The 24,547-nt window shown below is 41.2% G+C and overlaps 1 protein-coding gene across 6 annotated transcripts in view; it reads left to right on the forward strand.

The window, feature by feature from the left end:
• The first annotated feature begins 351 nt into the window (after positions 1-351).
• Positions 352-24,547, forward strand: part of LNX1 (ligand of numb-protein X 1) — a 106,810-nt gene continuing 82,614 nt past the window's right edge. For 2 of the 6 annotated variants that reach the window (XM_034771902.1, XM_034771905.1), the window contains exon 1: positions 15,470-15,923. In XM_034771902.1, coding sequence (XP_034627793.1) covers positions 15,832-15,923 — 92 coding nt within the window. In that variant the 5' untranslated portion in view covers positions 15,470-15,831. Of the gene's footprint in view, positions 449-12,667; positions 13,147-15,469; positions 15,924-24,547 lie in introns of those variants that run through there. The other 4 variants (XM_034771900.1, XM_034771899.1, XM_034771901.1 and 1 more) reach the window with 4 other exon arrangements.

Genomic DNA, 24,547 nt, shown 5'->3' on the forward strand with positions numbered 1-24,547 from the left:
GGAGGAGAGCCTGTCTTGTGGAGAAGGAAGATGGATAGGATTGGGGGAATGACCAGACATCCCTGATCTCTGTCTGGAGGGAGATTGGGAGATGGGGTCATCTCTGGGGAAGTCTTATTTCCAGCTGGAGGAAATCAAAAAGTGCAGAACTTCTACCCAAACATTTCAGAATCTTGCAAATTTCAGTTGAGGTTTTAAGAATGAATGAAAGATGACTAGTGTTCGTATCATATCTGAATAAGTTTGCCCATCACTAACAATAACTACCTTTATGTTAGATGCACCTAAAGGCAATTTTTTTAGCTTCACCTCCCCATAAATTCTTTCCTTGCAGGAATGCTATCAAGCAGAAACAATCACCTATAAGACCAGCTGCTGGCTAATGAATTCAACCAATCAGCCCTCACCCTAACCTCTGAAAACTTGTCTCCACCTCGAGTTGAGTTGCGTGAGTAAAATCATTCTCTCCTTATTCAATACTAATGCCTTCTAGTGTTAAGCAATTAACTGCAGTATGCTGGAGAGCCAATCCCTGTATTTGAATTGGGAACAGAATACTATCCTGATCAGCAGAATCAGAACTGGAGCTCTCAAGTAGTGTTGAGGTACAGATGGTGAAATCTTGGTTCCATTGAATTCATTTGGAGTTCTGCCATTGATGTCAGTGGGGTCAGGATTTCATCCAGAATGTTTTCTCTGCTCAGGCAAGTCAACAATGAGGGTCAGAGTCTTAGCTGGTGTGAATCAGTGTAGTTCCATTGCGGTCACCAATCTATACCAGCTGAGGATCAGGCCCTGAAAGTAAACAATGTGTGCTTTTTCCCAGATCCAGGATGCAACAATGTTTCTACAGTTATAACACAATGTGTGGTCTAGTATGCATGGACTGGGAATCAGGACTCCTGGGTTTTATCCCTGACAGCTAAGAATTCATTGTGGGATACTGGAATTCAGTTAACCTCTCGGCAGCTCACCAGATTAATCTATGAAATGGGCATTAAAAAACCCAAGGTCACCTGGGGTGTTGTGAGAATGGATTAAATACTATGTAAAGCATTTTAAGATCTATAGCGGAAAGGAGTTATGTAAGCGTACAGTACAATTAATGCAGCATACTCACTGCTACAGTATTAATGCAGCTACCAATTACGTGTACTGTGTTTTATAGTTAAGCTATTACTATTATCTGATGGACATGTCATGGTACTGTTAAGCATCCTATTTGTTGCCAACAAACGTAATAATAGCTGGCGTTTGTGAATGTTTAGCCCTAGAGCTAAGTCCCCTTTTCAGAAGGGAAGTGGGCACCTCAGAGCCTGTATACCACTCTCTTTCAATGCACTTCAGGGCTCCTAAGTGCCTGTGTCATTTTTGAAAATGAGAGTAGAGCCTCTCCAGTCACTTCAAAGGTTATCCCTTGTTGAAATAGCAGTTTCAAGAAAATTATGAGAGCAAATTTAATGTGTGAAACCAGAAAAAAACATCAGTTGACAGCATTAAGCTTCCAAGTAACCAACAGAAGACCTGGGACTGAGGGGGTGTGGGGAGAATGTGAGTGCTCACCTCTCAAACCTAGCTCGCCCTGTGCCCACTCACCCTTCTTCCCTTTCACGGTACCTTCCTCCCATTTAAAACTCTTGCTGGAACCCTGCTTCTCACTTTCTTTCCTTCCTTCCCGTCCTCGTTCTACATCCTGGGAGTAATCATCCTGCAGTCCTGGGGTGTATTTTTGTTTCTAGAAACACCACTCCTTTATGCAGCATGAGGAGCTCCCCACACCTCCAGTTCTACTTTAGTAGCACCTCTGATCAGAGCTCCCCTCTCCTCTGGAGCTGGCAGAGAGAGAGCCAGTCCAAGGACTCACTACTGCAGAACCTGACAGAAGGTGCAAGAGCCAGATGAGGATGTTCAACAAAGCTGTACAGGGAGAATGGATTGGAATAGTTTCTTCTAAGACCAGGAATGAGTGCAGCATGCCCTTGGGTGCTGGTTGTATAGGCTCAGTCCAGGGGGTAAATCTAATACCGACAACACACTCTGCTAACACAGTTGGAGGCCTGAGAGGAATGTAAAGAGAGATTAAGACTATTGGTAAATCTGTATTAAGATTAAAACTTTCAAATTTCCATACATTTCCCTTTCTTTTTAAACTATTGTAGCTTTCTAGTAGATAGCTATGATAAGTAGGGTATGGGAACACAGTATACAGTATGTATACAGGATACACAGTGATTGAGGGAATGTTCCATTGTTAGTGTCCAGGGTTATTAGGGTTAGTGGTTTGTATGGCATGTAAACATACAGTAAACCCTGGCTACCTGGACCCCGCTAACAGAAGGTTAGTTATATGTCCTGGGTGTTGCTGAAGTTTTCACAGCAGTCTGGCTCCAGGAATCTGGAGCACAGTCAGCAGGAAGCCAGTTGGCTTCCCTACAGCCAGTCAAATGAGGACCAAAGCAGAGTGAAGCTGTCCACCCACCAGCTTCCCCTAGGCTTGCCAGCTGAACTTACTAAAACCCTCAATTATCCAAAGGTTTTAACATTTATTAGTTTCTATAAAGAGAGACCACAATCCATGAAAAATATTAATATGGGTAGATAGTTCATCCCATTTTAGATCTGTGTGATGGATATGTTTATCTATAAACTATATCTATTGTAGTGGTATTGAGTCATCTGTAGTATTTTCTCTATATAGAGCGTACAGTTAGTAGAGTGGTATAAAGTTATTATTGGGATGATTAAGTTGGTGGCATTACCTCCAATTCACAAACCCATGAGTGAGTCAGGCAGGTCATTCTAAACCAGTGCCAACACAAATATACTGCACAAGCACAAAATATATTTATGCCACATTTTAGAATAAAGCTACTTAGACATTTTTAGAGGGTTATTTAGTTTGCCTGTTTCAGCTTTATTCGTTTTTGGTATTCCATAAATTGGATAGTCTGCTTGGCTGAGTTACTCTGTTGCCTAACTACGGCTACCTGATTTTTAGAATATAAGAACGGCCATACTGGGTTAGACCAATGGTCCATCTAGCCCAATATCCTGTCTTCTGACAATGGCCAGTGCCAGAAACTTCAGAGGGAATAAACAGAACAGAGCAATTTATCGAGTGATCCATCCCCTGTCGTCCACTCCCAGCTTCTGGTAGTCAGAGATTTAGGAACACCCAGAACATGCAGTTGCATCCCTGAACATCTTGGCTAATAGCCATTGAGGGATCTATCCTCCATGAAATTAGCTAATTCTTTTTTAACTCAGTTATACTTTTGGCCTTCCAATCCCTTGGCAACAGATTCCACAGGTTGGCTGTGCATTGTATGAAGAACTACTTCCTTATGTTTGTTTTAAACCTGCTGCCTATTAATTTAATTGGGTGGCCCCTGGTTCTTGTGTTATGAGAAGGAGTAAATAACACTTCCTTATTTACTTTCTCCACACCAGTCATGATTTTATGGACCTCTATCATATTGCCCCTTAGTTCTCTCTTTTCCAAGATGAAAAGTCCCAATCTTATTAATCTTGCCTCATATGGAAGTTGCTCCATACCCCTAAACATTTTTGTTGCTCTTTTCTGAACCTTTTCCAATTCCAATACATCTTTTTTGAGATGGGGTGACCAGAACAGCACGCAATATTCAAGGTGTGGGTATGGATTTAGATGGTGGCCTGATGATATTTTCTGTCTTATTATCTATCCCTTAATGGTTCCTAGCATTGTTAGCTTTTTTGACTTCTGCTACACATTGAGCAGATGTTTTCAGAGAACTATCCACAATGACTCCAAGATCTTTCTTGAGTGGTAACAGTTAATTTAGACCTAATCATTTTGTAGTCATACTTGTATTTTCCAATATCAACACTGAATTTCATCTGCCATTTTGTTGCCCGGTCACCCAGTTTTGTGCAACCTCTTTTTCCAGATCATTTATGAATATATTGAACAATACTGGGCCCAGTACAGATTCTAGGGGACCTAGCTCTGAACACTGAAAACTGACCATTTATTCCTACCCTTTGTTTCCTATCTTTTAATCAGTTATTGATCCATGAAATGACCTTCCCTTATCCTATGACTGCCTGCTTTGCTTAAGTGCCTTTGGTGATGAACCTTGTCAAAGGCTTTCTGAAAGTCCAAGTACATTATATCCACTGGATCATCCTTATCCATGTTTGTTGACCCCCACCCAAAGAATTCCTATAGTTTGATGAGGCATAATTTCCTTTACAAAAGCCATGTTGACTCTTCCCCAGTATATTGTGTTCATCTGTGTGTCTGATAATTCTTTTCTTTACTATTGTTTCAACCAGTTTGCCTGGTACTGAAGTTAGGCTTACTGGCCTGCAATTGCCTCTGTAACCTTTTTTAAAAATCAGCATTACATTAGCTATCCTCCAGTCATCTGGTACAGAGGCTGATTTAACTGATAGGTTACATACCGCAGTTAGGAGTTCTGCAGTTTCATTTCTGAGTTCTTTCAGAGCTCTTGGGTGAATACCATCTGGTCTGGTGACTTATTACTGTTAAATTTATCAGTTTGTTCCAAAACCTCCTCTAACCTGCTTTGGACTAGATGACCTCTTGAGGTCCCTTCCAACTCTGATATTCTATTATTCTAATGACACCTCAATCTGGGACAGTTCCTCAGATTTGTCACCTAAAAAGAATCGCTCAGGTGTGGGAATCTCTCTCACATCCTCTGTAGTGAAGGTTGTGGTATGCAAAATAGAAAATGTTCTGCTTGTTCTAACTAAACTAAGTCAAAGTGGTGTTAAGAACCTGCTGGTAATTCCTTCCAACACCATTCTAGCTATACTTTTCCTGTCCTCTCCCAGCTGCCTCGCCATCTGCCCTTTTCACTTCATTCCCCCACCCAGTCTCTTACTTTCCCCCCTATTTAGCCACTGACGGCAGCCTGGGAGTATCCTGTGGGCCCATTTAATAGACACCGACTTTTTCCTTTGCCGAAGGGTGCTCAATCCCCGCTCCGACTCCCACTCCACCCTTTCCCCTAAGCCCCTGCCTCTTTCCGCCCCCACCCCCAAGTGTTCCCTATCCGCACTCCTCCCCCTCCCTCCCAGTGCCTCCTGCATGCTGAGGAAAGCTGATTGCAGCAGCTGGGAGGCGCTGGGAGGGAGGGGGGAGCAGTTGATCCGTGGGTCTGCTGGTCTACAGGAGGCTCTGGATGGGAGGGGGGAGCTGGCTACCAGTGGGTGCTAAGCACCCGCTAATTTTTTTCCATGGGTGCCCCAGCCCTGGAGCACCCAAGAAGTCGGCACCTATGGCCCATTTCCCTATTTGGGAAGACAGAGCTAGGGAGAACAGCAGAGCTTCTCTTTGCAGCTAGATGAAAATTGCTGAGGAGCAGCTTGAGGATCTGCTCCCCAGTGTGCAGGCGAGGGCCAGCCTGTTTCTTTAAAGGAGGCTAGGGTACAGGACTTTGGAATGTAGAGAGAAGCAGATTTCCTTCCTGATCCCTGGTCAGCTGGAAACCAAGGTAGTGGCTGGGGAACACATTTTGCCCTGATGGGTAACTCCCTGGGAAATATGGGCATTTACCAATTTCAGGATGCCATAGATGGGGGAGGGAGAGGAAATAAAATTGCTTTTAGCGTTGATGTCCTGGGTATAAAAATGCTGGAATAAAACACTCCCGGTGGAGTTAAATTAATGAGCTGAGTACATGTGAGAAATCCAGAGGAATAAAACAAATGCAGTTTATTCTAAGCTATTCTATAGCTGCTAAAATACAGAATGGGTTCTTGTTACCACACAGTGTAGGCAGGGGTTCTGTAGCCATCTGTATTCTGTCACACCAAAGTAACCATGGTCTAAATCAGTGGGAGTTGGGTAAGGGCATCAAGTGGTACTGTCAAACCAGCAATTCTACCAAATAAAGAAAATCATCATTTGGTCAGATGGCTGTAAATACGGTCATGTTACTAAAGAGGTTATCTGTTTGGTAAAAGTATTTTAGGGCTATCAACCAAACTACAGAGTAACGCAATTTATATTACATAACTATTAATACCATTACACAGTGCAATTTAGTGTATGAATGTTGATGGCGTTTATTATGCAATTAGGTGGAGCACATGTTTAGGAAGCAGTTTAGCAGCTAATCATGATTGCTCACGTGATCTGGCTTGAACCATATGATGGACTTCCTCTGTATAGATAGAGCATGCATTTGTGAAGCAGTTAGCCTCTGTCTGTTGATTTTGCCACAACTCGTCCTCGTACTTATAATCTTAACTTTTGGTTTACTCATGGTTCTGTCTGTCAAACATTGATTTTATTGAACCGTATAAGAAATAGGAACTTTGAATTATTTCTTATACCAGCGGTAGAATATTTTCAAATTATTGATCATTTAAATTGTGCAAGCAACAAAACTAAATCTCATCAGAAGTACTACATATTGTCAAGGTAAGTCCATTTATATTTATATTCATCGTAGTGTGAGTAACAGCTATAGTAAAAGATGAACTGCAACTTTTATTTTCTCATATTTCTCTTCATTCTCTACCCCTGTTTCCTCCTTTTCCCCTCCTTCACTCCACATATCTTGTTCAGTTGCTCCTAATATTCTTAAATAATTTATTTTGGGGCTGAAATTTTCCATCCAGGGTCTCAGAAGTTTAATTTCATATTTGTGAAAATGTCAGTAAGATCAGTTCAGGCAGTTTGAGAAGGGTGTGTGCATGCATGAGAAAGAGAATGTTTCCGTATGTTCTGATCAGAAATTTTGTGTACAAAACTCAACAAACCAATTTCTCCAACTTTGTTTATTTTGTACATTTCAATGAGATCCACAGAATAAGCCATGTTTCAAGGAAATTGGTTCAGTGTTATTTAAGTTACTTGCAGGCACAGTGTAGATTTTATTAGGTTTCATAGTTTGATCTAAAGCTTAAAAACTTGCAGGTAGTAACTTGCAGTACTGTGCTATTAGGGTGTTTTTGCTCAATCTAAAGTGGCTTCGATCACTGGGGGCACTGTGGAGATCCATGTTTATTGATATTCGTCTTTGATTCCTGATGTGGAACAAAAACCAAAATTTCAAACTTCTCCAAGAAAAGGAATGGAGCTCTGGCTTTAGAGCAGTCTGTCTGGTTGATTGCCCTTGAGCCATGGACCCTGTAAGACCTGGGATCCCTACCTCCGAGGCAATCCAACAGGAAGACAGCCAAGGAGCCTGGCAGGCACGCTGCCAGAAAACCAGGCAGGTTTCTGATCTATCCCGGCAGTTAGGGTTTCATTGAATTCCTACCAGGTCACGTCAGAACTTTGTTGAAATTGTAAAATCTGTACTAAATGTTTTGATTTTGATGAATGGGCAAAACTTACAACAAAAATGTGTTGGAATTTTGCTGACCAGCTCTAGTATGCATAGTAGGAATTGTGCTTTAAAGATCTGAATGAGAGAATATTGTATTGGTCTAAAAATCAGGGTTGAAATACTTTGTTGCCCTGGGAGCAAACGTTCAGATCTAGGGAGGGTTGACTCAGCCCTTCAGCCTATAGGTAGATAAATTGAATTCTATGCAATTTACTGTGTGAATTTTCCAATCAAGAGCTTAAAAATGGAAGCACCCCCCTGCTCTTCGTGGATATTAAAGAGTATGTGGTGCATATTGTAAGAGCAGGGGTCAATGTCTGATGGTTTTCTGTCACGATCGTACAGTATCCCAAATGCCAGTTGGCTGCTTCTATCCATGCCTGAGGTACTGAGGTTGGGTGGCTGAATATGCAAAGTATGTCAATATAAAAAGGTGTTGTTTAAATGCAAAGGAGCATTACAGGATACATTACTGTGAAATGCTGAATTAGGATGGCCCCTCACAGGAAACTGCTTCATTTCATAATGAATGTTGCATAATTAGAGCAATATTAGAATCAATTTAACTAGTGTCAGACAGTTATTCAACCACATGTCCACTAAGTGTGAAATTCTTAGTTGTGGTGTTTTTAAACATAAGTTACAGAATAACAGTTAAGAGGTATGTTTTCCTGTGTACTTTATTAATTTGACCCTCTTTGGACTGACAGTGGGGTTTGAATCTGGAACTACAGGGCAAAATGCATGAGTCACTACAATTTAAGCTAAATGAGTAACTCTGCATTAGCTGGCAGCTGTAATAAACTTGCACCCTCTTATGGGGACCAGCCACTAGGTGGGGACAAAGATCCACATTCCCCTAGCATTGGTTGTACTTGTTTAGTCAAGGGCAGCTGGGTTCAAGAGTCATGAAACCAACTGAATCTGAATGATGGACTTTACAAATTCAGCTAGCAATTATTGCCCACCTTTTCTCCTTCATTTAATAGAACAAACATACAAAATACCCAACAGCAGCTACAAAAAATAAAGGAAATTTCCGTTTCAGTGCAATCTAAAAAACCAGCTCAGTATTAAGACTATCTGCAATGACTAAAGTCCGCAAGCTGATGGTTTTCATTCAGCATTTTAGAACCATTCTAAGTTAGCATGGCTCTTTCAACTTTAAATACTAGTGTGGTATAAAGTTGTATAAAACTTTAAAAACAGAATAAGAAAAAAGAATCCCTTTTTCTGCAAAGCTTTCCAGCGTTAATCTCCTGGATGATACTGTCCTATCTTCATCTGCTGTTTATATCATTTTCCTGAGTATCACCTCAGTGTGTCTGATATGTTGTTCCTGTTTATTTACACATGATTTTTCTATGTTGTTTATTATTTATCTCTGCAAAGTTCAGGCTCTGTTATGCTAGGTGCTGTACAGACACACTAAAGGACAATCCATGAGCTGCAACATCTACACAGCTATATTTAGCATGCTAGCTGGAGCCCTGCTAGCGCAAATCTGTGTACCTGGGCTGGATGGCTTTCTCCCAGCTGGAATATAGATGTGCCCTCTACAAGCTTAGTCCTGAAAATACTCTCCCATGCAACTAGTCCCGTTAAACTAGTTCTGAGAATAAGGTTTTATATGATCAGGCCATTAGGGGCCCAGGCCTGCTCCCATGTTGAAGACAATGGCAGAATTCCCAGGGGGGAAATCCTAGCCCTTTGAAGTCAACAGGAATTTCCCTATTGACTTCAGTGGGGCCAGGACTGCACCCTCATTATCTTCAGTGCTGGAAGATCTGTAAAGTCCTTGAGGAAGAAATCTTGGGCCTGATTATAATCTCACAAATGAGATCAGAACGAAGCCCGCTGTCTTTTAGCATGGTTGTGAAGCGTCATCAGTACTTCTTAGTCATGTATTGTTTATTCATTGCAATTAATGAAAAATCACCCAATTATTGTTTCAGAGTAATTTAGAATAACATTTTTCATTTAAACTTTTTGGTTAATTTTCACACACATTTAAAGAGAAAATCAGTGACACTAGCTTAACATCATGCCAGTAAAAAAGACATGAAGTGAATTATGGAATTATGGAGACAACACAGTACTATAAATACAAACTATTGTAAACATCACAGACTAATTCCTCCCTCTCCTGGAGTCTTTTAGACAAATGGTTTCCATACCTGAAATACAAAATAGGTGATAATATAATCTCTTATTAAATGCCAGATTGTGATTGTTTTATCACTGAGCAGACCCAATGATTTAACAGGCCTGCTTGTGTACATAAGGTGATCACAGTTAAGCCATACAAGTTTAACTTAGTGTTCTGGTTTTTTGCACAGTAGCAAGTACTTTACTTTTGCCATTCAGGTATAATAGCCACGCACTTATTAATAATTGTAAACCAGATGAAGGAAAAGTGTACTGCATAACCATGGAAAATACATATGATGGGCCCAGTGAAATCTAGGGATGTGTGGGGGTAAATTAGGACAGATTTTGTCTCACTTTCTCTTTTTTAACCATTTCTGTGGTATCCATATCATTGTCTAATATAGCAAGAGATCAAGTCATTCCAGTCAGCACAATACTGTGTACTGAATCTGCTTACAAAGGGTACGCTAAAGAAATACTGCTAGTAGCATTTCCCCTAAATTTGACACAGGCCATGTAATTTCCATGATATACCACTGCCTACAGTCTCTACCACAGGAGTCTGCCAGTGTATCTTAACACATTGCTGCTTTAGAGGGTTATGTCAACTAGACTTGTTTGCAGTGGGTCTTGTTGATCTTTCTTACTATACCAGGATGTGGCCTTAGGGAAGCAATGTCTCTCTCTCTGCTGTCACTATGAAAATAATCTCAGTTACTTAGAAATATCACACCATTTCCAGCTGAACCTAATATGAACTGGATAACCCTTTTGCATGGGAGAGAAAGAGAGCATGTTCTGGGGATTAGAGTAATAAATTGGGAGTCTGGAGTGCTGAATACTGTTCCTTGCTCTAACCCTTAACTTGCTGTGTGCCTTCAAAAAGAGTGCTGGGAAAGTCACAGTGTAAGGCAGGGAGCCTTAAAAAACCCCATCACAAGAGAATGGGACAAGGGTCCCTGCCCAGAGACAGGTGATGGCTGGAGACCTGAGGCCTGATGGGCACTCCTGGGGTGGACTACAGAGTGGTGGAACATACAGGTGCAGTTATCCTGAAACGGAGAAAGTCAGCATTTCTGAAAATAGAGCCTATTTATTAAGGGGCCTGAATATGAATTTGCGCGTCAAACTTTAGGCACCCAAGTTTGAAAATCTTCCTCTCCACGCTCCCTTGACCCTTGGATGTTGCTTAGGTAAACTTCATACATTCGGTTCTTTAAATCTTTCCTCATAGTCAATCCCTCCATATCCCAAATTCCTTCAAATATGTGTAAACTTTTTGGTAACGCAGTGTTCAGAATTAAGGCCCCTATTCAGCACATGCTCTTAAGTCCCACTGATTTCAGTGGGACTTAAGAGCATGCCCAAGGGTTGTTTTGAATTGAGGCCTATATGCAGTAGGCCATGGGGAAGTTTCACCGGAGTCTTAGACTGTTACCTCCATGCTCTGTGATGTGATACCTCAGAATATGGAACCCAAAACAGCTTTGACTCTTTTGGAGGGATGATTGAAGGTGGGATAGAGGAGTTTAAAAATGAAAACAAAAAATTGAAAGTTACATTTATGTTTTTTCATAATCAGTCCTGCAGCAGCTAGCTAGTGCAGCATTTATGGTAGGTAAAATGTACTCTTGTGTAAAGAGAGAATGTCTATAAAATCTTCATATAATTGGAGAAGTAAAAAATTGAGTTTCACGTTTGTTGGGTTTGGTCAATAAGCAAGAAACCTGATGGTGCTTGGCTGTAAGATATTTATATGTACATTGCTCTGTAGTATATAGTGTTATACTTCCCTTTGGACCAATATATTACATAATATATAGAGCTATACCTATCTCATAGAACTGGAAGGGACCCTGAAAGGTCATTGAGTCCAGCCCCCTGCCTTCACTAGCAGGACCAAATATTGATTTTGCCCCAGATTCCTAAGTGGCCCCCTCAAGGATTGAACTCACAACCCTGGGTTTAGCAGGTTAATGCTCAAACCACTGAGCTATCCTGTTTTGCATTTTTATAAAAGTAAATGTATAGTTTGTGAAAGAGGCTGGACTGACAGCCCTGAAGACTGAAATTGTCTGGTTTATTCACAGAAAAGGTGTAGCATGGGCAGCGGCAGCAGTATGCAGCCCTTCCTCAAACCACTCTAGTAATGTGCCTGAGACAACCATGATTTAAAGGCTTCATCTCTAGGGGTTGGAGGGTAGTTAATTCTTCATGTTCAATCCCTGTTGCCTCTGGGACTGCCAATAGGGTGTCCAGATTTGGTGATGACATGTTTCCACTAGAAACTGGCCTGGACTGACAGTTATTAAATAAAAATACAAAGGACCTATTCTCATCTCATGCTGGTGTAGATCAGAAGTAATTCTTCTGAAGACAGTGGAAGTACACACATGTAAATCCAGTGAAGGCAGATCATAATTTAATCCCTACAAATGTTTTCTGCCCCAAAGATCCATCCTTCAGATCTTTATAAGGAGATAGTCTTACTCACTAGTTGTTTGAATTATAATGTTTTATGTCTATTGTTCTTTTCTTCTATAGCTGAGGCAATGTTTAGAAGAAGGGTCATAAAAGTTTATTAGTGCAGAAAAGTGCAGCATATGATATGAGCGTAGTGCTAATTCAGAACCTAACTATTTTCCTTTACATCTACTTTACAAGTGGCTTCCCATTCTGTGTTGGACTGGGCAGGGGAGGTAACCCTTATTCTTAATGATATTTCTACATGCAGTGTCACGCTGCTTTGCCTTCACATGGTGCTGCTTTGTCACTGCCAAGTTTTCCTGTAGGGAAAAAATAATCAGCTGACTTGCCTGCTTTAAACTCAGGTACCTTAGAGAAGTTAAAGTGCTCAGACTCTGATTTTATGGGTGTTTTTTAATGTTTTTAAGCCTTAAGTTCTTGCAACCTTCTCCCCTCTCCTCCCTATTTAACCCCCTCACCCCGCAGGAATACCTTTTTTGGAGAGGGGATGGTAAAGAACAGCAAGAAAAATCATAAGTTATAGGGTTAACTCATTTTCTTATTTTCCTGCCCTAATTGTGCATTCTTTCTGTAAAAATCACTAAAGCATTTTCTTACAAGGCACAGCAAATCCAGATAAATCATAAATGATGTTTAAAAACAGCCACCCCAAAATGTAATTCTCTGGCTTTTTCCTACAGGTTTGCTATCTCGCAGAACTTGTTGATATTCTTCCAAATAGAGAGCAGTTATTATTTGCTCTGTTTTGCATCACATCAGATCTTACCATGAGTCAAAAAGATTTGTCAGAAGAAGCGGAGGAGAGCCCTCAACCATTATGTATCACCTGTGGCCAACCACATTTACCAGAAGAGAACCACCTGTACAGCTACACAGAAGAAGTGGATGATGATCTAATATGCCACATCTGCCTGCAAGCTTTGATCCAGCCACTGGACACTCCTTGTGGTCACACCTACTGCACAGTCTGCCTTACAAACTTCCTAGTGGAAAAAGACTTCTGCCCTGTGGATCGCAAAATTTTGATTCTACAGTCTTGCAGAAAGTCCAACATACTAGTAAATAAACTCCTGGATAAGCTAATGGTTAGCTGCCCTTTCACAGAACACTGCTCAGAGGTTTTGCAACGTTGTGACCTTGAACAGCATTTCCAAACTGGGTAAGTCCTACTCCCAACTTTTGTTTTTTGCTTGCTTGTTTGTTTGTCTGAGAAGGGAGTGAAAGCATCAGTAACCTGAAAGGAGTCCAACACATGCTGCTTGTAATGGACAGTTAATTTAAACACAGATTTCTCAAATTCAGCCCTGATAGAAGCTCATTGTATTCAAAGGAGTTAAGTTAGGACTAAATTTGCCCATTCATTTGAGTATATTCTTATTCTCCTCACTACAACAAACAAACTCAAATACACTAAGTTCTTTTGGGCAGTATCCTGGGGCTGATCAAGGAGGATATCTCCATGGTAATTTGTACAGTAAACGTGTGTATTTAATAATCCAAAATGATCTTTGAGTTATTGGGATATCTTAAATATTTTGTAGTTGCTATAAGGGGGGTATAAATTGCCTTCTCTTTCTTTAAAAGTTACCTATATATGAAACTGAGAAGAACTTATCAAGTAAGATGTTCAAAAGCACTTCAGGCCCAATTTCAGAAATGACTTAAACACTTAGAAGCCTAAATCCCATTGAAAGTCAGTGGCACTTAGGCTCCTAAGTCACTTTTGAAAATGATACTTAAGCTCCTAAATTATGTAGGTTTTTTGAGCCCTTTACCTGTGACCTTCAATGATGCTATCCTGCTCTACACCACCCACGGATCTGGCCAACTTTGTATTGTCAAAACTGAAAGACATTTTAAAATGTGGGCCCCCAAATGCATGTGCTTGTTTCTTGGTGTTTATGCAACCATAATTTGTGGCTACATATTGGTCATATGTAGTTCTGAAATTAGATTTCATTGCTCACTGTGATGGTATTTGAAAACTCATGATTTAATCACCTCCTTTTTTTAATTTCCTGGTTCTGATTGTTTTTTTGATCAGCTGTGGTGTGTTCTATGTTTTTAGCTTTCTCTCTTTCAAGGGGGATGGGTTAGCAATGTCACTTTAAAGTTTTAACCTTTGGCCAATACTCTTATCTGAGGCATGAAAAAAGTATTAATAGTGATAGTAGTGAACTAACCATAGTACTCTGGCTGTATAATACTATTGTGCAACTTTGCTGCTCCTCTACAGTAAGTGTATTTGATTCAAGACTCTGTTAGTTGGAAGACTCTAGTTCCACCAGCCTCTCTCTTCTCCACAATTCATACAATTTGTGTATGTATTTTGGATACCCTTCAATTAGATCTCAGTAGAACTGCTGATTGTATAACTATTGTAGGCTTCTCTCTGTGGATGGCACTTGGGTGATCTACAGTTTTTGAAGGACAAACCCACTGCACTTTCCATGAGGTCATGAGGCAACCCACACAAGCAAACCCCTCCCCAAAGTAAGAGTTAAGAGGAAACTTCATGAGTACCAGCTGGCTGAGTTTCCTTGCCCCTATACCAGAATGACCTACCTAGGAGACTTTCAAACCCTATATTTGTAGATAAAGAGTATTAATTGTTTTGATGCAACCATTTGGTAATTATCACTACCACTCTTTGTTGCTTGTGACTACTTTAGCCCAGTGAGGTGCAGAAACCCTACTTGCAGTCTGAATTCCAGTCCATAATAGTACAGGAGACAAGAAGGGCTGCGTGTGCTTCAAGCAAGGAATCTGTCTCATCTAGGCACAACGCAGATTGAAATGACAGTGTTCTGTTTAGCACTGGCAAATCAATATGGGAGGGAGAAGGTGTATGATTCTGCTAATAAAGTAGTCTGATGCTTGTGGAGGGAGCAACTCAAACCCAGACTGAAACCTCTGCTAAATGTGACTGTTGTTCTCAGTGAATAAATCAAAGTGGATTCTATTAGAGTCATCAGTGTAGCCAGCTATTGACAGATTCTTTTATAAATCTGTCTCTGGCCTGTTCTTTTTCTCGGAGAGAAAATGAAAGCTCCCTCCTTTTCACAGATGAGATAATTGATAGGACAAGGTGAGTTTCTTGCATATTTATGCTTGTGCTTAATAAGAGAACTTTAATTGCTTATAACTGGAATCGGCACAAACATGCATTAAAAACATTCTCATTTAAAATTAGTTCTTTGTATTATTTAAAAAAGACAGAGAAGATGTGTCCTGGATTCATATTTAAATTATCTTTGCACAAAAACATCTAGCTGAATACTGAGAATTTAGATTGGTTATTGATTCCAGTTCAGTCAGTTAAGCTCCTTTGTGGTATTTTACTTTAAAAAGGTGTGGTCATCCTACATTGCTTGCTTTGGAGCTGCGGGGGGAGGGAGGTTCATTTGCCATGTTGAGACTACTACACCCTTCTCTGATGCAGTTTAGCTCATAACCCATCTGCTTCTGGCCAGTGATGTAAATGTACCAGCTGCTTCTGAAGAACCACTCTGAATACTGCAGGAGGCAGGTCTCTTTCCTGTGCATCAGCCTGCTCTGCAGCATAAGTCACTATCTCGCCAACCATGCTGTGCTGTCCCTAAACCCTCACATCTACCCATCTGAGAATCAGATCAAGTAATCCTCTTACAGGTCAATGATTTTTCAGCATAGCTTCGTTTAAGGGATTTAAACTTGATTCATAATGTGCTACCAATTGCGTTGAAATGGAAAGGCTCATTTAGAAAGGGTTTGGCTGACAAGCTTGAAGTTCTGTGTCCCATCAGCAGGCAGAGAAAAAGTGGGAAGGAGGAAACCTAGCAGCAGTGCCAGCCCTACACTGAAAATGAAGGCTCTTCTGTTACTGGTCCTACCTTGGCTAAGTCCTGCAAACTACATAGACAATGTGGGCAATCTGCACTTCCTGTACTCAGAGCTGTGAGTACTCACAGTCGTGCTGTTGTTGTGGTCTCTGTGTGTGTCTATGTATTGTCTTTTTAATGGAGAAATTTTTGGTATGCAATACGTGTGTGTGTGTGTGTGTGTGTGTGTGTGTGTGTGTGTAAACTACAAAGCATCTTGCCAAGGGCTTAAAACAATGCCACACACAGCCTGCATCTGATTGGAAGAACTAATAATAGCAATACTTCTCTAGTGCTTTCCACTTTTGAAATATGGAAGCAGCTGAGACAAGCTGAATGAAGCAGTCTTTCTGTCTCCTTGTCAACTTTGCTTTTCTGGGCTGGTGTTTCTGATTGTTGTTTTTGTTTTTTTGCCCCTTTGTGTCTCCTTTTCTGTCCATAAATAGACTCAAACAGAAGATGAGAGTAGAGCATGGGATCATAGATACAAACCCTTTGTAAATCACTCTGTGTGCGTATGTGTTCTCTGTGTAAATCTGCACACCTTTGGTAAAACACCCCATCACTGAAAACGCTTTCCCATACATAATTCACTTATGAGAGGAAAGAAATCCCCCATGTTTATGGTTTTTGCCTATACCAGAATGTTGTTTTCTCTCTAATATTGCCTATTTTAAATGTAATGATCCACATTTACATCATCTGGTGTGTTAAAAACATAACTGACCTTGCCAAAGCTTACAATAAATACTCTGTCACTTCATGCGTGGTCAATAAATGATGCTAGTTTAATTAAAGCTTAGATGCAATGGTAATAGGTGCTGTTTAAATGCAGATAAATATAGTAATGCATTATAAGAATATTAGCAAATATGGTCTGAAGTAAAATAGGTTTTATTAATTTCAACATGTTGCTTGAGATGAATGAATGAAGTGGCTTATTTTGCTAAAGAATTATAAGGTAACTACCCTTTGAAGGGGAGTTGATAAGAACAGTTTTAATTCACAGGATGTGTTTGTGGTTGTGTTGTCTCTGCTCTCATACCAAACTCATAGCGTTTGAGATAACAAAAAGTCCCCTTTTGAAATTCTTGTTTGATGTGCATGACAGCAATTAATAATTCAGTAATTCTTTACGGTGCTACTCAGGATTTCTATCTGCCATACAGTCTTTTTTAAAAATTAAAAAGAATGTGGCTTAGACAACCATAGCCAAAACGCTAAATTAAAATCAGGGTTGTGCTAAGAATGTTCATTTACAAAATAAATCACTTAAGCAAAGCAAGCTACAGAAAATCAAGCAGAAACTGGAGCAGATGAACATTTATAATGGAAACAATGGCATCTGGGGCATCCAGTTTCCAGGAAAGCAAACTGATGAGATTAATCGGAGCTTGTGTACATGTAGGTACACACACACACACACACACACACACACACACACACACACACACACACACACACACACCCCTGTTGCTTTTCCTTGGGGAATTATGGTTTGTAGGCTTTACAGGGATAAAGGGCTACTATATACAGTAATTATTCATCTCCAATTTACATTAACCTTCCAGCCCACAAAAATGTTAGTCACCCTATTAGCTGTTCTCTTAGCGACGCACGTTCTTTGCCCAATGGCTCTGGAATTGGACGTGCATCTCCAGTTATGAGTAATGGGAGATGCTCATCTATTCCCCTGGGAACTGGACTGAAACACAACCCAGCCACAAAAGAGTAGTTTAAATCACTGAGGATAGGGTATGGATTGTGTGACTGGAGACTATTTCTTTAACATACAGGAGCATTGGTCAGTATCTTCTCTCTTTGACATAATTCAAAAGGACATTGGGCAGTTTGTGCTAGTTTTAGAATTGGCTGCTGTAATTTTTCCTCTTTGTTTTTCTGTGTTGGCTACTGATGGATACTGCACAGTCAGTGACATACTCTGTTAACATATGGGTTGGATTCGAGGCCCACTGTAACATCAGTAGTTGAAAGAGCAAAATACTGTTTTCAGTCCTGTTTAATCAGATTGCTTGAATTTTTTAAGCCTGCTGTTTGCTTTTAGGGTTACTTGGACACATTGTCCAGTGTGTGTTTCTGTATTCTTAAAGATTTGTCTGTTTGACAAATTCAGTATCCGTACCTTAGACAGTCTACAGGCTGTGTGGGCAAGTTTTTAACCCCCTGCCCTTTAGTGGTCTAGGCTGGAGGCAGGCAACATTTTTAATCCCTGACACAGGCAACAGAAAAAGTTAGTCCATCGCTGCATGCAACAGATCAATTTGTGGGTGTCACTGGAAATTAGATTGCAATAAGTGGAAATATTATTTACCACCACCTACACTTTTGGCTGCAGGCCAATGTAAGTATTGAACTTGGTCGGAACTCACTTTATTGGCATGCACCAAAAAGGCATCATCTGAGGGGGCAGGATGGGACAGGAGTGGCTGCCAAGGGAAGAAACTGGTGCACTCTGAGCATGCATTGCTATTGGTGTGAGGCTAGATGAATGTCCACATTAGACAAGAGCTAGGGAATGAAGCTGTCAGGAGACTCCCTGTCTCTTCTTTTCTATATCTCTCTGTACTACCATAACTTACTAGGTACTAAACTTCAAGAAAGCCAGGAAAGGGGCATTGAAGGTAGGAATGCCAGGTTTTGTTCTACACAACAGCAGAATGGATGATTTTTTGGGGGTGGGAATCATGATACAGGCCTGAGTCTCTTCTGGCCTCTAGAGAGACATGTTCTTGAGCTAGGGAGAGGGATTGGCTGTCCTCTTTCAGCAGAGTAGAGGAGGAGCAAAGATGGGGAGAAGGCTATTGTAGAGCACAGAGCAGAGGAGCCTCAGAACTCTCCTTTCTGGGATAGTTGAGGGAGGGGATATTGGTGAGAGGAGTATCAAAGGGGCTTAGGGCTCTTCATCTGGGACCATGTAGGTGGGAAGATAATGGTGCAGGTGTTGGGGAGGAGGGGGTGTCCCTGATACCCCAGAGAAGCATCCTCTCTGGGATTTTGTCATTTTTAGCTCTCTACTTTTTTGCAGTTTGTTCAAATTAGGAAAAAAATAATATTTGGTAGTTACAGGTATTCTCAGTGAGCAAATGTCAATTTCCTATTAAAGTCACCACCACTGAAACCACTTCCCCAGGGAGGATGTCCCCTCTCCTTAGGACACATAATACATATTGCTCTCATTTTCTTCCAGAATATTTGACAGATGTTCAATATTATTGGGATTTATTATTAGATCAGATTGCTCCATCCTGCAAAGAAGCTCTTGGAATAGTGCTAGAAGGGCAAGCCATGAAGTTTCCTTGCCAAGTCTCCTTTCCGTTGTTCAGAGGAGGGGAGCTTGTTCATCCCAGCAGTGTGGGTAAGGTGTTCAGACACACAACCCCTGACATCCATGCAGAGGGAGCCATAGGAGACCCAGGCAAGCTGCATTGTTTTGCGGATTCACTCCCTCTCCTCTACTTCCTGGCAAAGCAACTTAATTGATAACTTTTTTATACTTAGATAAAACATAGTAGCACTGTTTAAAAATAAATGGGTCCAAGAAGTTCTTATGAATGAGGATAGGGTGACCAGACAGCCAAGTGTGAAAAATCAGGACAGGGGCTAATAGGATCCTATATAAGAAAAAGACCCAAAAATCGGGACTGTCCCTATAAAATCGAGACATCTGGTCCCCCTAAATGAGGATGGATTTCTTATTAATTTGGAAACAAAACATGTGGACATCAATGTAAATCATGTATTAACATGAAGCCATTTTACAAGAGCATTCCTTAAGTAAAAGTCATAAACTACTTGTGGAGTCAATGTAAAGGCATCAAAAAATCTGGCCCTAACTAAACCTGCTAGAAATAAAATGACAAGGGGAAGGATGCTGGTCCAGTTGGTGGGAATTACTCGACTTTTACCTCTGAGGAACTGCTTTCAGCCATGCAAAGAATTTGTTGGTTGGTTTTAGCCTAACTTGACCATTTAATTCGGCTGGTTTGGCAGTCTGTGTGTTCAGTAGAGATCCAAGACTGGAATAACAGTTGTCAGGATTGAGTGCTGTGTGGTAAAGTTTACACAGCACCTGGTTTTAGCCAATGCCATTAATTGACCAACTTCAGAGCACCATTTAATTTGAACCCAAATATTCTTTAAATCTTAAAACTTCAGTTTTATAGCTGAAGTCGTGGTTTTTTACCTATTTCTTGTGTAGTGCTGAAAGTTAATTTACCTTTTTGCCTTTGCATTAGAAAGTCAAGAATAACCTCACCAAATTAACTGGATTGGGTTTCCCATTTCATTTTTTTTTAGGATAACTATTTTCTTAACATTTAAAACAACACTCTGAGCTTTGTGGGGTCTCCATTAAAATTAGTCCTTCAAAAGTTTCTCTTTCATCAAATTAAAAAACAAACACAGCTGTCTTCTAGTTTCCTTGGATACATTTCATGTATTGTAAGCACAGTTTGGATCAAGCTATTAGGAGAAGGAGGACTTCCTTGCATAGTGAGAGATGATGGTTAAAAATCATTGCACATTTGATTTTCACATTTTCAATAAAGATCTTGTATTTGTGCATGCACAACTTGCCAATGCAATGGATAGGCTCTGATCCTACACATGTGGGCAACTTTACACCTATGAGTAACCCCAACATGAGTGAACTTACTCTTGATCCTAAAGGTTTGCAGGCTCGAGGCCTAATTATTGCACTGGTTAATTTCTGCATTGTACAGTTTCAGTGTAAGTATTTGTAGGATTGGCGCTTTGGGGCTTTGTTCTGCAAGATGCAGAGTACTCTGGCCCCTATTCTGCACAGCACTTAACCACACACTTAACTTGAAGAACGTGAGTACCCCCATTGAGTTGGAACTACTCAAATGCTTAAATATAAGCGCACGTGTGCTTTATAGGATGGAGCCAACACAAATCCCATTCGCACATGGGTGCTAGTGCATCAAAAAATTGTGAATGCCACTGATTGTAGACACATAAATGGCCTGGTTGAGGAAAATTTGTCCCAGAATTAAGATTTTTCTTTTTTTAAGGAACAGAAATGTAATGCAGGCAGAGGTTCACAAGAAAATCATTCTTGAGCAAAAACCATGAGAACCTTTAAATTGAATTAGTAACCCAAAACAAATTCAAATAACCCTATTTCCAGTGTACTAGAATTGGATGGATCACAAGAAAAACAAAACTGAGGAGCAATAAAGAGGAAATAGCTAAGTTTTTGGACTGTGTTTGTTAGCCTCAGTACCCTACTGCCTTGCAAAAGGGGCTGTGCTGGAAAGTTGGTGACTTTGGTAAAAAAGCTCTCCAGTCTGTTTGGACCTGTAGACTTCCTGTCTCTGATATCATCTTTGGGCCTCCCCTGATCTGGATATTATCTTCTGGCTCTAAGCCCTACACTTAGTATGAGCAGCTACTGCAGGATGGTTGAGTAACAGGGTCTGGAAATTTTCGGCCTCCCTTTTTATTTCTCCCCAACCCCTTCACTAGAGCTGCACATCTTCCCATTAGTTATTGTTCCACCAAACTCCTGGGATCTTTTACAGTTTCCAGCAGCTGTTGTTGTCCCCCAGCTTGAGGGTGATGACCCCTACCTGGTGTCTGGCCCTACTCTCACTCTCCCTTTCATTCACCGCGGTGTGTCTTTCCAGTCCCGGTCTCTGCTTAGTCTTTTGGCCTCGAGATGAAAACCTTGTCTTTGTTTCTGGGACCTTGAAGTGAAAAAATTTTAAGTTATATCTGTTCTGTCCCCTTAACTTGATTTACCCACTCCTCCCTTGTGACTTACTCTTCCATCTCTACCAACGCCATTCTTCAATTGCTTTTCTTTTTTTCTTGGACTTGCTCCTTTCCTCTCATCAGCAGCTCTCTCCTGCTGAGGGTGGAGACCAGCAAGGGCAGATGCAAAAGTACAAAGAAGAGGCCGGACTGTGCAACCCTCACACACATTGGTAAGCATTTATTCACACAAGGAACCATTGAAACCACTGGTGCTACTTGCATGGAATAAAATGCTCACCAGCCCAAATAAAGGTTGCAAAATCTGATCCAAAATATTCAAAATGCTGTAACTTTATTTAATTGGCCTTAAAAAGATTAACATATCAGAGCAATGGGTCAGAACTGGTGCAGCCATGCAGTTAGTTCTATTATTGCATCCTCCTCTTCCCCATGCAGTGGTACTAATACTACTGAGCATCTAACCTATGCAAGGCCTAAACAGGCTGGCAGACCCATCCATGCTGCATCAGTGGGAAATCACAACAATCATAACATTGTGCTGTGAGAAAACTGCCATTTAGAACACAAACTGTGCTCTCTTAAATTGTACCTGGCTTAGACACCTGAGTTCCAATCACCTTAGAAAGTCCTCAGAAAGACAGACAGTGCATATGTGGATCCAGCTTCTAACAACATGTCTTGTTGTATAGTTGCCTTATCAAGAGAAAAGATATAATATTTGTGGGCTTGAGCGAGCAGACCCCAAACTCTGTGTTGCCAACTTTAGTGATATTTGATGCTTGACTTAAAGCCCAATTTCTGGACTAAATTGATTATGGGAGAATCTCACTTTTTTTTTTCTTTTTTAAAAGTAAATTTCTGTTCTTCATGATTACAAGAAAAAGTTTGAGAATGTGACCGCAGAGCACCATGAAGGCTCAAAAAGCATAAGGAAAATGAAAAGAATCCCAATTTATTTTTTGTAATGATTTTTAAGCCAATCTCATGGTTTGGAGGCACAGGGGCTAACTCACGATTTTTGAACATGTGAGGTCAGCAGTGCTGCGCCACTAACTCACCAAGACACATTGTTACAGACCATGCTGCAGGGTAGGAGGCAGAGCCGAAAGGAGTGGCATCCACTTGACGCTGCCTTTTATAGGCAGCAGCAAGCCAGTCCCAGTGACTGACCAATGGCAGTCGTCCTACCAGGAAGGGAGTGCTCTCCGTTGATGGGTGGTGTGATGCCACCCAGTCATTAGGCTGCTCTTCAGGCCCTCCCCTGACAGTCCAACACTGGCTCATATTGCCGGTGCCACTTGCTGCATGTATACCCCTCTATGTCCTTTTAAACATGTGACTATGCAATGCTTTGAAAATATAGAATGCTATATAATGACTAACACAGGTAAGGGCCATTTAAAAAAAACCAATGCATTGGGTTACATTTATTTCTAGGGTATATTGCTGTTAACTTCGGTGAAGTTTACACTATGGACAACACTACTTATCCTTTTATAGATTCCTGTAGATCTCTACCAGGGAATTTTGCATAGGAGGCAAGCTGTTGTATCTGGAATAGTTTAGAAGAAAATGATCAAACCACATTCTACCATCTGGTGTCTGTGTGAAACTCCCTTTTACCTCATTGGTAGCTGCAGACTACCATCTGGAGGCAGAACCTGATCTGCAATGATGCTGTGTATATTTTCTCTTGACAGTTTCAGGAAAGGCTGATGTTAGGTTATGTAAAGTAGTATATTCAACACCTGTAGCACCCCCTTTTGTCAGGTTTGATGCTGCAAGGGCCCCTTGTCTCCGGCACCTCCTGCAGGCTGCCTCTCACCAGGTGTTCCATATCTCTGCCCTCTGGCCAAGTCACATAAAAATCCATTCCCTTCCAGGATAACAAGAAGGTCTAATATGAAAATTCACAAAATGTCCCAACATAAGAGCCTTCAGCCCCCCACTATTGGCAGATTCCATGGCCTGCCCTTTGGGATAAGTCTTCAGCCCCAGCCTGGGATCAATATTCCTTACATTGGGTTTGCACACCTCTTCTCCAGGGCTGGTAGAGGAACCCTGGCCCATTCTCTACTCTGGGTTCCAGTCCAGGGACCCTGTATTAAACAGCTAGGCCTGCTGCTTCAGGTGTGCTTCTGTTCCCTGAGCTGCTTCCTACCCCAAGCCCTCTTGTGCAGCTTCCCTGCAACCTGTGCTTAATACAACCTCCCTTTGGTTCTCAGGCCTCTGCCTTCCCCCTAGATCCTCCCAGTTTCTTCTTTCTCTGCTAAACTCGCTCATCTTGGGTTGAGCTACTCTGTGGGTTTCTCTTTCCAGGAGAGTCTAGTCTCTCCACTATTGAGTTCCCTCAGCTTCCTTATAAGGCCCATATACCTAATGATCCTTACCTAGCTCGCCCTCAGCCTCTCCCCACTCAGGCCAGGAGGCACTAGGGTGACCAGATAGCAAGTGTAAAAAATCAGGACAGGGGGTGGGGGTAATAGGTGCTTATATAAGAAAAAGCCCCCAAAATCAGGACTGTTCCTATAAATTCAGGACATCAGGTCACCCTAGGAGGCACTCAATCAGTCACAGGTGCACTAATTGGCTCTTACCCCCTGGGATGCCCCCTCCCAGACAACATCAATTAGGGTAAATACTTCTATAGCCAAAAGTAAAACCTGCGCTAGTTGCTAAAGTTAAACCACACCAAGCTGAAAAGGTAATGCCATAATTGCAGTTGGCACAAAGCTCTCTTTTCATGAATTAGTTATGCCTCAGTTATGTTGGATTTTTGTGTAAGTTGCCCGAAAAGACTGCATTGCACGCCCCTCTTATATAAGCTGTGCACAAACGAAACCTAGGTTCCGCCTCTCAGAGGCTAGTTCTCAACAGGTGACCTGCTCAGGAGATGATGGGAGGGGACTGGAGACAGAGATTGAGCATTGAAATGGGTCA

This window comes from Trachemys scripta, chromosome 5 (genome assembly GCF_013100865.1).
Source record: "Trachemys scripta elegans isolate TJP31775 chromosome 5, CAS_Tse_1.0, whole genome shotgun sequence".
In the NCBI taxonomy this organism is placed as follows: domain Eukaryota; kingdom Metazoa; phylum Chordata; order Testudines; family Emydidae; genus Trachemys; species Trachemys scripta.